The 15,160-nt window shown below is 45.2% G+C and overlaps 1 protein-coding gene across 1 annotated transcript in view; it reads right to left on the bottom strand.

The window, feature by feature from the left end:
* The window catches only part of RRP1B (ribosomal RNA processing 1B), a 35,159-nt gene that overhangs the window by 14,148 nt on the left and 5,851 nt on the right, over nucleotides 1-15,160 (bottom strand). Inside the window, exons 2-8 of the mRNA XM_054468921.2 lie at nucleotides 10,602-10,684; nucleotides 8,212-8,269; nucleotides 6,612-6,697; nucleotides 5,878-5,939; nucleotides 5,409-5,538; nucleotides 4,261-4,325; nucleotides 3,682-3,863 (exon numbers count right to left, since the gene is read on the bottom strand). Coding sequence (XP_054324896.1) covers nucleotides 3,682-3,863; nucleotides 4,261-4,325; nucleotides 5,409-5,538; nucleotides 5,878-5,939; nucleotides 6,612-6,697; nucleotides 8,212-8,269; nucleotides 10,602-10,684 — 666 coding nt within the window. The remainder of the gene's footprint in view (nucleotides 1-3,681; nucleotides 3,864-4,260; nucleotides 4,326-5,408; nucleotides 5,539-5,877; nucleotides 5,940-6,611; nucleotides 6,698-8,211; nucleotides 8,270-10,601; nucleotides 10,685-15,160) is intronic.

The following is a 15,160-nucleotide window of genomic DNA, read 5'->3' as shown; positions in this document are numbered from 1 at the left end:
AGTGCAGTGACACGATCATGATTCACGGCAGCCTCACCCTCCCAGGTTCAACTGATTCTCCCAGCTCAGCCTCCTGAGTAGCTGAGACCACAGGCATGTGCCACCACGCTTGGCTAATTTTAAAATTTTTGTAGGGTCAAGGTCTTGTTATGTTGCCCAAGCTGGTCTCCCGCTCCTAGGCTCAAGCGATCCTCCCACTTCAGGCTCCCAAAGTGCTGGGATTACGGGTGTGAGCCACCATGCCTGGCCAGAGTTATTTTTTCTTTCTTTTAAAGATTCTTCGCCGGGCACGGTGGCTCATGCCTGTCTGTAATTCCAAGACTTTGGGAGGCCCAGGCGAGTGGATCAACTGAGGTCGGGAGTTCGAGACCAACCTGACCAAAAGATAGATTCAAATTTTGCCGAGCATGGTGGTGCATGCCTGTAATCCCAGCTACTTGGGAGGCTGAGGCAGAATTGCTTGAACCTGGGAGGCGGAGGTTACAGTGAGCCGAGATCGCGCCATTGCACTCCAGCCTGGGCAACAAGAGCGAAACTCCATCTCAAAAAAAAAAAAAAAAATAATTCCTGTCGACCAGGTCTAAAAATTAAAAAGAAAAAAAAAAGATTCTTGATTCTTTCTTTCTATCTATCTATCTATCTATCTATCTATCTATCTATCTATTTATTTATTTTTTGAGACAGGGTTTTGCTTGGTTGCCCAGGCTGGAGTGCAGTGGCACGATCTTGGCTCACTTCAGCCTCCGCCTCCTGGGTTCAAGTGATTCTCCCACCTCAGCCTCCCAAGTAGCTGGAACTACAGGTGCACGCCACCACACCTGGCTAATTTTTGTACTTTTTGGTAGAGACTTGGTTTCACCGTGTTGGCCAGGCTGGTCTCGAACTCCTGACCTCAAGTTATCTGACCGCCTGGGCTTCCCAGAGTGCTGGGATTATAGGCATGAGCCACTGCAACCGGCTTGATTTTTTCTGATTAAATATAATATACAATCACTGTAGAAAATAGAGAAGTACAAAGGAAACAGAAATCACCCATAATTCTGCCACCTACAGCTAACCATACTAACATTTTCGGCTAGGTGTGGTGGCTCATGCCTTTAATCCCAGCACTTTGGGGAGGCTGAGGTGGGTGGAATGCTTAAGCCTAAGAGTTTAAGACCAGCCTGGGCAATACAGTGAGACCCCTGTCTCTACAAAAAATAAAGAGGTATGTGTTTGTGGTCCCAGCTACTTGGGAGGCTGAGGTGCGAGGATCACTTGAGCCCAGGAGGTTGAGGCCACAATAAACCATGATTGCTCCACTGCACTCCAGCCTGGGCAACAGAGCAAGACCCTGTCTCTCTCTCTCTCCTTTTTTTTTTTTTTTGAGATGGCATCTCCCTCTGTCGCCCAGGCTGGAGTGCAGTGGCTCGATCTCTGCTCACTGCAACCTCTGCCTCCCAGGTTCAAGTGATTCTCCTGCCTCAGCCTCCTGAGTAGCTGGGGTTACAGGCGTGTGCCACCATGCCTGGCTAATTTTTTTTTTTTGTATTTTTAGTAGAGACAGGGTTTGAGCATGTTGGTTAGGCTGGTCTCGAACTCCTGACCTCGTAATCCGCCTGCCTCCGCCTCCCAAAGTGCTGGGATTACAGGCCTGAGCCACCCCGCCTGGCTGACCCTGTCTCTAAATAAATAGATAAAACATTCTAAATAAATAAATAAAGAAAACAATCCCATCAAAAAGTGGGCGAAGGAAATGAACAGACAATTCTCTAAAGAAGATATACAAATGGTCAACAAACATACGGAAATGCAAATGAAAACCATAATGAGATACCACCTCATTCCAGCAAGAATGGCCATAATTTAAAAAATCAAAAAATAATAGATGTTGGTAGCTGGGCGTGGTGGCTCATGCCTGTAATCCCTGCACTTTGGGAGGCAGAGGTGGGTGGATTACCTGAGGTCAGGAGTTTGAGACCAGCCTGGCCAACATGATGAAACCCCATCTCTACTAAAATGCAAAAAATTAGCTGGGCCTGGTGGCGGGTGTCTGTAATCCCAGTTACTCAGGAGGCTGAGGCAAGAGAATCGCTTGAACCTGGGAGGTGGAGTTTGCAGTGAACTGAGATGGCACCATTGCACCCCAGCCTGGGCGACAAGAAGCAAAACTCCATCTCAAAAAAAAAAAAAGATGTTGGCACAGATGTGGTGAACAGGGAACACTTCTACACTGCTGGTGGGAATGTAAACTAGTACAACCACTATGGAAAACCGTGTGGAGATTCCTTAAAGAACTAAAAGTAGATCTACCATTTGATCCAGCAATTCCACTGCTGGGTATCTACCCAGAGGAAAAGAAGTCACTATATGAAAAAGACACTTGCACACGCATGTTTATAGCAGCACAAACATGGAACTGTTTGCAGTTTATAGCTGCAAAAACATGGAACTGGCCTGAATGCCCATTGACCAATGAGTGGATAAAGAAAATGTGGTATATATACTGTGAATACTACTCAGCCATAAAAAGGAATGAAATAATGGTATCCACAGCAACCTGGCTAGAGTTGGAGACCATTATTCTAAGTGAAGTAACTCAGGAATGGAAAACCAAATATTTTATGTTCTCACTTAAAAGTGGGAGCTAAGCTATGAGGATGCAAAGGCTTAAGAATGATACAATGGGCTTTGGGTACTCAGGGGGAAGGGTGGGACAGGGGTGGGGATAAAAGACTACACATTGGGTACAGTGTTCACTGCTCGGGTGACGGGTGTACCAAAATCTCAGAAATCACCACTAAAGAACTTATCCATGTAACCCAAACCACCTGTTCCCCCTAAATTATCAAAATAAATAAAATAACCTTTTAGGAAAAAAAAATAAAAGCACAAATAAACGTTTAAAAACAAATCAGATGCACAACTATTATATAGCCATAATAATTAAAAAAAACCCAAACAACAAATCAGACTCCTTCCACGTACAGTTTGTGCCCTGCTTTAAAAAATATATATATATGTATGTCACATTTCCTTTGGTCCTTAGTTTTTAGGAGCTTTGCTTTTAAATGGTTATATAACACTTCAAAAGCATGGGTAAACTGGGACCTAACCATTTCCCTCATTTCGTGCATTCAGATGCCATAAAGCGCCGTGGTGAGAGTTTGGGCGGGCCTGCAACTTCAAATGCACATTCTACATGAAGCCCACAGACACAAAACAGCAGTGAGAATGATGTCAGTACACAGTGGGCATTTAAACATCCCAAGAAAAAGAAAAACATTCCCTGAAGGCAGCCATGAGTTGAGAAAGGACAGCCACAGAAACAAGAGTACGTCCCTCGAGTAACCCGTAGGAATGAGGCCACGCTAAAGTGTTGAAATACGTCAAACAAAACAACAAAGCAAACAAAAAGCACTAGCAGTGACAATGGTAAAATCCTCGAGGAGAGTCCTGAGATCCTGGGAGGTACAGAAATGTGTGTATGCCACATGGGACAGGTCTCAGGTCTCCCCAGAGCCCCGCTAGGCACCCCCCCAGGTATAGTGAACCCACCTCTGCTGCCTTTCTTGGGAGGGGCTGAGGCAGAGCCATCAACTCTAGGTTGCATTCAGTAAGATGCCAACAAATGTATTAAAAACTGTCTGTCTGAGGATTCTACCAGAAAGAAAGCTAGACTGACCAAGAACATCCTCCTACCTGTCTTCTTTTTACTGACAGCTCTTCTCAAGGATACCTCATTTTCAGGTATCTCCTCAGCAGAGAGGTCACCATCACCCACTTTTGTCTTCTGTTCCTCCATCGTCTCTTCAGGCACAAAAGGAGACTGATCTACGATAGCTTCGAAGACACCCCGAGCTATGGTCTGCACCAGGGTGTGGCTGAGGGTAGAAGCACAGCGGAGAGCATGTGATTAGAACACACGGCCTGGCCTTCTGGCTTCAGGAGCACAGAGGGAAGCCCTGCACATGTTGCTGTGGTCTGGAGTGGCCCCCACGGGCCAGCAAGCATCTGAGAGGAACTGCCTAAGTGCCACCCGACAGGCATGGGACGCCCAGAGGTCAGATCTCTGGGCATGGGAGGGCATTCCTGGAATGAGTGAGTCAAATACTGAAGCTAGAAGAGCCAAATCACTGCTCAAAGCTTTGGCTGTCTTCTCCAGCTGCTCTCTGCTGTGAAGCAGTGTCCTGGGTACCCCACACCAGGCTGCACGATGGCAAGCAGCTCCCCATGAGCAAGTGCCACGGAGCAGGAGGAACGAACAGGGGAATCACTTACTCCTTCGTCTTCGCAGCGATTTTGCAGAATGGATCGATAAACTTGAGATTCTGATCTGCTAAAAGCTGTAATTTAGAAAAAGGGAAAAAGTGAGAAAGAGCCTTTCCCTTCTTGACATGTCCTTGAAAAAGGGACCATTCCCATCTTTTACAAAGGTGGAGTTAGACCAAGCAATGCCTGTCTCACACAGCCCCAAAGCGCCCCTGTGGAACAAACGCCAGAGAAGCCTGGAGCCAGGCTGAAGATTGAGGCCGCCCTCCAGCTACTTGGTATCTTAGTGCAGTAGCTGGAGAAAGCCACCCAGCCCGACCTGCACTATCCTATACGCCCAACATATACAACAAGGGTGTCCAATCTTGTGACTTCCCCAAGTCACACTGGAAGAAGAACTGTCTTGGGCCACACCTAAAATACACAAACACTAACAACAGCTGATGAGCTAAAAATAAAATAAAATAAAATAAAATGCAAAAAAAAAAATCTCATAATATTTTAAGAAAGTTTATGAATTTGTGTTGGGCCACATTCAAAGCTGCCCTGGGGCCCCCGCAGCTCTCAGGCCGCGGGCTGGACAAACCTGATACAGGACATACGTATACTTCCTCTACAAGAGGGGTAACAGGGGCCTCCAAGTGTGAGACAAAAGAATTATTGTTTTGAATATAACATATTTTCCTTTAATCAAAAAAATACATGTTCCCTACAAAACATCTGTGAAAGAAAAGTAAAATCTGTGCACATTCCCACATTCAGAGAATCATTTGCATACTAAAAAATGTATGTTTCCTTTCCAGCCTTTTGTCTATTTATGAGTATATACCTTAAAAATGTCTACCATTTGCATAGCTTTTCCTGCCGCTTTATAAAGCTCCCTAGATCCTGAGCACTCCCCCGTGTTAGTGAGTTCTCTATTGGAGTCTGCAGGTTGCTTTCAATTCCATTTTACAGGTAAGACTGTCATGTACATCCTCAGTGCACAAATCCCATCCCACCAGCTGCTTAGGACACATTCCCAGACAGGACTGAAGCAACTCACGCTGCTACAGTCGCTGGTCATGCGAAGGGCCATCCCACAGCACTTCACTGGCGACTGCTGCAAACACTGGCGGCCCCCTCACCCCATGGGCAGCCTGTCGGCAGCTGCTTACCTCCTTCCCCCCGACTTTGGAGAGTTCATCCAGGTAAATATCAATGAAGTGGAATCTCACTCCATTAGGAGACTGACTCTCAGGACACAGGATCTCCTTCATCAGGACATCCAAGAAAACCTTGATTCGGCTAAAGAACCAAACACATGCTTCTGTGAACGACAGTATGCCAACACTTCCCACTTCCCAAAGAGAAACAAAAATACTCCGTCTAGTACCTACACAGCATAACAATCAATGAGAGGCTGAAATCATTTTACAAGGAAAAAAGCAATCACTTAAATCAGTATAAAATGTTAATTGTCATATATACTTAACTGTTTTATGCCTTCTACTGGATTTCAATTCTCTATAGGTAACGATGTATTGAGCTTCTCATGGTACTCTACAAGTTCAGAAAACTTGACAAACACTCTACTACCTTTTAAGTTTTAAGACTACCACATGCTAACTCAAATGGTTTACTGACCTTTCTTCCCAGCCATTTCGCTTCAAGACTTCAAAGGACTGCCTCAGGACCAGACGAATCAGCTAAAGAAAGGCAATTTTTGTTTAAAAAAAAAAAAAAAAAAAGGAAAGGTAAGAAATATTAATCAGCTCAGCAGAATGACGGGACCAATGAAATTGTTATGGCCTGGATCCCAAAAGTAAAAAAATATTCACAACAGTCATATTTAACTTCTAGATCAAAAAACATATTCACAGCCAAGAGCAGTGGCTCATGCCTGTAACCCCAGCATTTTGGGAGGCTGAGGTGGCAGATCATTTGAGGCCAGGAGTTCAAGACCACCCTGGCCAACATGGCAAACCCTCATCTCTACTAAAAATACAAAAATTAGCCAGGCGTGGTGGTGCGCATCTATAGTCCCAGCTACTCAGGAGGCCGAGGCATGAGAATCACTTGAACCCAGGAGGCGGAGGTCGCAGTGAGCTGAGATCGCACCACTGCACTCCAACCTGGGGAACAGAGCAAGAGAGACTCTGTCTCAAAAAATACCCAACGTATTCACTAATGCTCCCCAAACTCATCCTTAAGAGCTGTGAAAGCTAAAACAGAGAAGCTTTCCAGGACACATTCAAATTCTTCCTTCACACTAAGCCTGTGGCTTGTTTTGCTTCACAAATAAACCTTTCCATTGTTTTTAAGATAAAGGACATTCTTTTCTTCCCAGGAGTTTTTGAAGTAACTGTGGCAGATCTTACCATATAGTATTTGTCCAGGCGTAACCTGTCTATTCCTTTCCATTCTCGATTCATGGTTTGCCAAAAGGTCTGAATGAACAGGTGTTCTGCAGTGAACAAAAGGCTCTAAATACTTGGCTTCCACATCAACATACTACCATATAGCAAGAAAATAGTGAAGAGGAACAAACTAGCGTTATTTATTATTCACTTTTCTCAGTAATTCTTGGGCAGCTAGAAAATGTTTCATAATTAAATATACTCAATCATTTCTTTTACACTTATTTATTAAATATTAAACATCACTTGGACTGTGCAGATCTTTTACTTTTTTTTTTTTTTTTTTTGAGACGGGGTCCCACTCTGTGGCCCAGGCTGGAGTGCAATGGTGCGATCTCAGCTCATTGCAACCTCTGCCTCCTGGGTTCAAGTGATTCTCCTGCCTCAGCCTCCCGAGTAGCTGGGATTACAGGTGCGCACCACCACACCCGGCTAATTTTTGTATTTTTAGTAAAGACGGGGTTTAACCATGTTGGCCAGGCTGGTCTCAAACTCCTGACCTCAGGTGTTCCACCCAACTTGGCCTCCCAAAGTGCTGGGATTATAGGCATGAGCCACCACGCCTGGCCTTGATCTTTTGCATTTAAATAAAAACAGAATAATAGGAAGGGCTGGCAACATTGTAATGTCAGATTTGAATGCTCTCTGGAGCATTTTTCTTTTATCCATTGCAAAGCCACATTTCTTTTAAAATCAAAAGACTCCTTGTTCCACTTCTAGTAACTCTTCCTACTGCATTGGTACCTAACAATCAGTTCAAAACCATTAATTCTGACACTTATATAATCCATATAGAAACTCATATTTTTGTCTGATTATAGGTGTCATCTGGGTGAGCTACAGTACAAAACACTGAATTTTTCTCTTCTGACCCACAGAACTAGCACTTTTTTATTCAAAAACAATTTTTGTTGATTTTTTGGCTTTATTTCTTTTTGCACAATTCCTTTTTCATCTTTGCAAATCTATTATACATCATATGTAGAATTTTGTTCAATATGAGTCAGCTAATATTCAGAGCACCACTGGGGGTTGTTGAAATCATTAGGATGGTTTTCTGAAGAGCACTAAGCAGAACAAACGAAGTCTGCTGCCTTTTTCTTCCTTTGCAAGCAATCAACGCCTGACGCAGAAGCACCCTAACTAATTTCTTTTCTCTATGGTTGAGAGGAGTTACTTCATAGTCTGCGACCGGTGGTGTCTTCTATGTATTTATTTATTACCAATGACGGCTCTGCTCTTGGGGAAGACGAACCTGGCATCCAGAAGTCACCGTGGACCCTGCATCTGGCTCTCCAGGCTCCAAGTGTTAAAGTAACTCAGAATTTGAAGATTCTGGAGGATTGTTATTTCTAAAAGCATTTTCTGAAATCTTTGAGATGTCAAATTGATTCTCCCCAAGACACTTTGCCCTCTCACCAAGTCAATGACTAAGTTTATCACAGCTTTTAAAAACAGGAATGGCTTGTCCCCTGACATCTACACAATACCGGCACAGCGTTCCCATTAAACTAGTAAGTCGGAAAACTTGGAAGGAAGGAGAAGAAACAACAGGACTTACGAGCCGCTGAGTTGTTAACAGCATGGACTAGCTGCGCAATGGTGTTGGCGAGCTCTTCCTGCAGAGGCGGGGTTGGGGAGAAACATGGGGATTATCGTGGGGCAACATGAGATGCCTGTGCCACGGCCTGCTTCCTCCTCCCACTTCTGCTGGTGGGAAGGTCTGCCCCTCTTGTCACTTCCACTAAGAAGTATGTATCTGAATATCTGAATTTTATCAAATGTGTAATTTCCAATATTGATGGACTATTATGCTAACTTGGTATGTCTGCAAGAACTGTGTTAAGCTACATGTTTAAAAAAGCATCTCTAATTATCAGTTCAAATGAACTAGAGATGAAATAAAGTAGTTATCCATTCCTGGCTTTATAACTATATCTGGCCTTGTGCGGTGGCTCACGCCTATAATCCTAGCACTTTGGGAGGCCGAGGCAGGTGGATCACCTGAGGTCAGGAGTTCAAGACCAGCCTGACCAAGATGGCACTCCCTACATGTCTACTAAAAATTCAAAAATTAGTCAGGCGTGGTGGCATGTGCCTGTAGTTCCAGCTAGTCAGGAGGCTGAGACACAATTGCTTGAACTCGGAGGTAGAGGGTGCAGTGAGCCAAGATCATGCCATTGCACTCCAGCCTGGGTGACAGAGCGAGACTCCATCTCAAAACAACAACAACAACAACCAAAAAACCCACATCTAAGCTGGGCATGGCAGCTCATGCCTGTAATGGGAGCCCAGGCACTTTGGGAGGCCGAGGTGGGTGGATCGCTCGAGTCCAGGAGTTCAACGCCTGGACTCACAACACAATGAGACCCAGTCTCTACAAAAAATACAAAAATTAGCCAGGCATGGAGGCGTGCACCTGTAGTCCCAGCTACTCGGGTGGCTGATGCAGGAGGATCAGCTGAGCAATAGAGAAGTTGGGGCTGTAGTGAGCCATGATGGCACCACTGCACTTCAGCCTGGGCAACAGAGTGAAACTCTTAAAAAAAAAAGAAAGAAAACTTCATCATAATCCCAGAAGTGATGTGAAACACAAAAACAGCAGGGCAGACCCCACAGAGGTGAGATGCTGGGGATGCTCACTGCACGCCATGGGAAAGTCCTCCCCACAGCTTGCTCAGAGACAAGGTGGAATGTGAAGGTAAACTCAGCCTTCTGGGCTCTGTCCTGGGTGAAGGGGTCCCTGGGAGAGCATGCCCTGCTGAGGTGCAGCAGGCTTACTCTGGGGAGACGCCCTCTGTTCCTGAGTTTCCGTGAGAAAAGCACACTCCTCATCAGTCTGACTCACACCGCACCCAGTCTGTTTTCCTTCGTGGGAAAATGAGATTTCTGTCCATTGGTTTTCTTCCTCCACTAAAGCTGTTGGTTGTTACTTTTGAATGCAATATAAAAATATTTTGCCCTGCTCCTACTCAAAATATGTTCAGTAAAATAAAAATAAATTAAAACAAGTTATTACGCAGCATGGGAGAAGCGGCAAGGCTGCACATTAAAACCCAGAAAAGTAAAATCTTGCCCTGAGGACTTGTCATCTGCATCAGAGACTTGCAAGCACTTCTCCTCAAGGCTGGTTCCTCTATCTCAGGGGTGTCCAGTCTGTTGCCTTCCCTGGGCCACACTGGAAGAACTGTCTTGGGCCACACACAGAATACACTAACACTAATAATAGTGAAGAGCTTAAAAAAAAAATCTCATAAGGTCCTAAGAAAGTTTCCGAATTTGTGTTGGGCCGCTTTGGAAGCCATCTTGGGCCGCATGTGGCCGGGGGTTGGACAAGCCTGCTCTCCCTCTACAGAGGCAGATCGGATTTACTTTCATGGGTCAGAACAAAGCTTTTAAAAAGTGAAAGTCACTTCTTTAGTGTTGGCTTTGGTGGTGGGCTCAGCAGGCCCCGCAGAGAGAGACCGAGCCTGGTGCGCGTTTGGGTGACTGCGCTGGCGCACTCGGCTTTAACAGGGAGGCTTTCGCTGAGCCCTACCGCTGCTTTCCATGGAACCCGAAGCCCAGTGACGCGGCTGCCTTGTCCTGGGTTTCACAGGGTCTTGACTAGTTAGTGCTCCTGTCATGCCATCCTTGACCACAAAAAATAAACTTACCAGAAGAGAGAAACTTTAAGTAACGTAAAACCTAGCATGGAACCTATGAAATTTTACAGAGAAATAGTAAATTGACAACGAATGCACATCTTTCCTTTTATTTGAAAAGACAATTCACCTAACTGTGTTGACCCTGCATCCCTTTCTGTATGGACAAGAGGTACGAAAATGACTCCTTGAAGCATGACTGTCAGTGTGCGTCAGTGTATCGGGGGACTGGCACAGCGTGAGTGATCAAGTCTCTTATCCATCCACAGCAAGAACCCAGGGGCATGACAAAGGGAACGCATGTTACCTGTAGAAGGGGTTCATCCTGCACCCACATGCAGTAGAAGAGCCCCTTCCAGATTTTTAGAAGTTCTTCCTGACTGAAACCTCCTGGAAGGCAAAACAATACAAACGTCTTAGAGTCTATGCATCTCCTTTCTTCAAGTTTAGAAAGTGGTGAAGTACCACATACATTTTAATTCTCTTTCGTTTGCATGTCTTTTTAAAAAATTGAAGCAAACATTTCCTTATTGTTATAAAAGAAACACAAATAAATTACTACTGTACCTGCAGCTTTATCAGCTACAGGGTAGGGTGGCAGTGGTGGCCCGGCCTCAGCGTGAGGAAGCAAATGTCATCACAACACAAAATTCCCGAACAAAGTGGCCACTTATGAAATCAGCTCCTCATCAAGGCCCTCCCCGCCCACCATGTGCAGCCATCCTGCACACTGACATTTTCGCTGGTCTTGTGAAGTAAAACTGCAAATCTTACAAGAGATGCGGGGGACTTGCTCAAGTCATATGAAGCCCCAGCAACGGGCAGCCCCACTTCCGAGGAACAGAAAACCAGCCAGGCTGAGGACACAGGAGCTCCAAACAGTACATCTGAAAGTCAAAGGCCTAGGAAAGGGCCCGGGGACACTGACGTTGCTTTGGAATATTTTTGCAAAAATTACCTTTTAAGGATCCTAGTATGAGGTCAAAAGTGGCTGCCTCCCAGCCACCCTCCCTGTAACAGTGATCATTTACTGCGGCATCACCAGGGTTGGCTTTGTCAGTCACCCACCCTGTAAGGGTGATCATTTACTGCAGCATCACCAGGGTTGGCTTTGTTCTGACTCTAGCTACTCAGGGCTCTACCTCTGCCTTCATGATCTATGACTGAGTGACCAGTCTCGTTCAGCCTTAGATCTCCTGAGTAGACCCCAGGTGTCATAAAGTATTTGCTGACTGACATAAAGAATCACAAAATGATAAGGTAGGTGTACACTCTTGGAGTTTCCAAGCCTATGGACCATGAAATTAGAACACAAACAGAATCCTCAAGTCTTGATGTGTGTTACAAATGGTCTTTATTAGAATTTTACTAGGAGATCCTAGGAGAAATCTTTTGGAGCAACAAAGTGCTATAAACTAGATGAATGCAAACAAATATTTAGAATCAATGTGATCTTAATACTCCAAAAGATGCTTAAAAAGTGACAAAAAGGGCCGGGCGTGGTGGCTCATGCCTGTAATCTCAGCACTTTGGGAGGCCGAGGCCGGTGGATCACGAGGTCAGAAGATCAAGACCATCCTCACTAACACAGTGAAACCCTGTCTCTACTAAAAATACAAAAAAAAATTAGCCGGGTGTGGTGGCGGGCACCTATAGTCCCAGCTACTCCAGAGGCTGAGGCAGTAGAACGGTGTGAACCCAGGAGGTGGAGTTTGCAGTGAGCTGAGATTGCGCCACTGTACTCCAGCCTGGGCGACAGAGCGAGAGTCCGTCTCAAAAAAAAAAAAAAAAAAAAAAAAAAAAAAGTGACAGAAAGACCTTTTAATGGACCAAAGTTTATTTAGTGTAATCAGAGTGCGTTTTCCTTAATTTACAGGTATTGATTTCCACTTTGCTAAGGGTCTTTCTCCCATCAACAATTTTATAATGGTACATTTTGATTCTTTTTTTTTGGGATAGAGTCTTGCTCTGTTGCCCAGGCTGGAGTGCAGTGGCACAATCTAGGCTCACTGCAACCTCCGCCTCCCAAGTTCAAGCGATTCTCCTGCCTCAGCCTCAAGAGTAGCTGGGATTATAGGCGCGTGCCACCACGCCTGGCTAATTTTTTGTATTTTTAGTGGAGACAAGGTTTCACCATGTTGGCCAGGCTGGTCCGGAACTCCTGACCTCAGGTGATCTGCCGGCCTCGGCCTCCCAAAATGCTGGGATTACTGGCATGAGCCACCACGCCCGGCCTGCATTTTGATTCTTTTATGATAGTTTTCCATGTAAAACCAAGATATCAAGAACTAACATAAAACTAGTTTATTAAAGTATATTTCCTTTCACAGTTGGAGAGAAGATGTACAAACTGGTTCTCTTGCCCTCTTGTTATGAACAAGTCATGCCTGGGGATCCTCACGTGGATAATGTAAATATGGTATGAGTAATAAACCCCACTAGAGCTGAGCCAACTATGGTCATGATTGCAGTAACTTTTTTTTTCTTGGTCACAGTGACCTGCACTTATATTTAATCATGTTCAAAGACCACATATATCCCCAGTGAATTGAAGGCTTTGGGCAAGGATCATAAATAGCTGCTAAAACATTAGATGAAAAGATATCACCCAGGTGTGGCGGCTCACTTGAGCTCAGGAGTTTGAGACCAGCCTGGGCAACACAGCAAAACCCAGTCTCTACAACACTGTACTCCATGGAGCTTGGGCGACAGAGCAAGACCCTGTCTTAAACACACACACAGACACCAGCAACAAAACCAAAAAATTGGCAGAGCATGGTGGCATGTGCCTGTAGTCCCAAGTACTCAGGGGCTGAGGTAGGAGGATGACCTGAGCCCAGGAATTTGAGGCTGCAGTAAGCTATAATCGTGCCACTGCACTCCAACCTGGGCAACAGAGCAACTCTGTCTCTCAAACAAACAAACAAACAAATGATATTAAGAAACTTGAAAGTGGATGTGTCAGACCATCAACACCCAAACCCACCGACCAATCATTAACATGCACAGGCAATAATCACGCATCAGATGCCAGAGGTGATGCCAACAGGAAGAACGCTGCACCAACCTATGAAGTATTCTTACAAAAGTAAAAAAAAAAAACAACAAAAAACACCCAACTGTGTCAAATCTTAACTATTAATACTAGTTTATAGGAAATACAGGGGATAGAGGAACATGGTAAGTGAGACAACGGGATGCAGTCAACAAACCCCAAATATGTGAAACTCTACAAGGCATATGAACCATGTCCTCCAACAAATAAACTGTACAGAAAAAGATGGGTAAGAACTGTTAGATTTTAAGAGCGTCTTGGCAGACATATTAACCAAATGCAGTGGGTGGTCCTCATTTGGATTGCTCATAAAAAACATTTGACGAGAAAAACTAAACAGATTGGATATTTCATGCTATTAAGGATTTTTTTTTTTTTTTTTTTTTTTGAGACAGTTTTACTCTGTCACCCAGGCTGGAGTGCAGTGGTGCAATCTTGGCTCACTGCAACCTCTGCTGCCCGGGTTCAAGCGATTCTCCTGCCTCAGCCTCCCAAGTAGCTGGGATTACAGGCACCTGCCACTGCACCCAGCTAAGTTTTGTAGTTTTTAATAGAGACAGGGTTTCGCCATGTTGGTCAGGATGGTCTCAGTCTCTTGACCTCATGATCCGCCCGCCTCAGCTTCCCATAGTGCTGGGATTACAGGCGTGAGCCACCACGCCTGGCTGCCATGCTAGTTTTAAGGGGGAAAGTGAAGCACAACTTTGTGCAGGAGCTCAACTGCTGGTGCCAGAACCTTGTTTTTCTCCACTGCAACCTCTGCTGCCCCAAAGATTGTCTCCATTCTCAGACAGGCTCCACTTGTGTTACAAGGTGGCTGGGAGCAGTACAAACTGTGTGTTCTCTTCAAGTCCAGTAAGGAGAGAACTAGAGACTCCTAAGGACTGAGCAAGAAGATTTTTATCTGCAGAGGGTCACTTGGCTTTTCTTGAACCTGTCCTGTGGCGAAGGGAATTCTGATGAATTGGCGGAAGCCGCCTCCTCTCCATGTGGCGTAAGCCCCACCCAGACCACAGAGTCCCTCCACACCCTGCTTGAAGGTGGAGAGCCTTGGAGGGGAATCACAATGTAGCTGCCCAGCAAGGACAACGAGTGCCCTGAGCCTGACCCCATGCAGTAACCCGGGTCCTTCAAATCTTCTTTTTGTGTTTAAGTTGGTTAATGCTCCTGCCCTTCCAGTTGCATCATTGTCTTAGTCTGTTGCGCTGCTATAAAGGAACACCCGACGCTAAGAGGTTTATTTGGCTCGAGGCTCTGCAGCCTGTACAAGCATGGCTCCAGCATTTGCTTCTGGTGAGGACCTCAGTGAGTGTCCCATCTTGGCTGGAGGGGAAGGGGATTTGTCATGTCACATAGCAAGAGAGGAGGAAGGTGCCAGGCTCTTTAACAGTCAGATCCCACAGGAACTAGGAGTGCGCACTCATTTAATCCCAAGAGAATGGCACCAAGGGTTCCACTGGAAGCCAGGAGGCGGAGGTTTCAGTGAGCCAAGATCGCACCACTGCACTCCAGCCTGAGCGACAGAGCAAGACTCCATCTCAAAAAATAAACAAATAAATAAAATAAAATAAAACTAGCGTGGCATGGATGTTCTGTCAAGTTGCAACTGAAAGAGTCCTAACTAATAAAAACAGGTTTATTGCAAAGAACCTTACCACCATCAAAGTGATACAATCACAAGCTTGTCTTGCTCCCTGCCTCCTGAATCCCAGGCTCTGAACCAGAGGGACTGATGCAACCTGTCTGATGTGCATCTTTCCAGATCTTTCCTGTGCATTTATTTACAGAACAGTTACAGGTAGTGCAGAAAA

Source organism: Pongo pygmaeus, chromosome 22, assembly GCF_028885625.2.
Source record: "Pongo pygmaeus isolate AG05252 chromosome 22, NHGRI_mPonPyg2-v2.0_pri, whole genome shotgun sequence".
Taxonomy (NCBI): domain Eukaryota; kingdom Metazoa; phylum Chordata; class Mammalia; order Primates; family Hominidae; genus Pongo; species Pongo pygmaeus.
The sequence above is the reverse complement of the archived record's forward strand: the minus strand, read 5'-3'. Positions and strand labels throughout refer to the sequence as shown.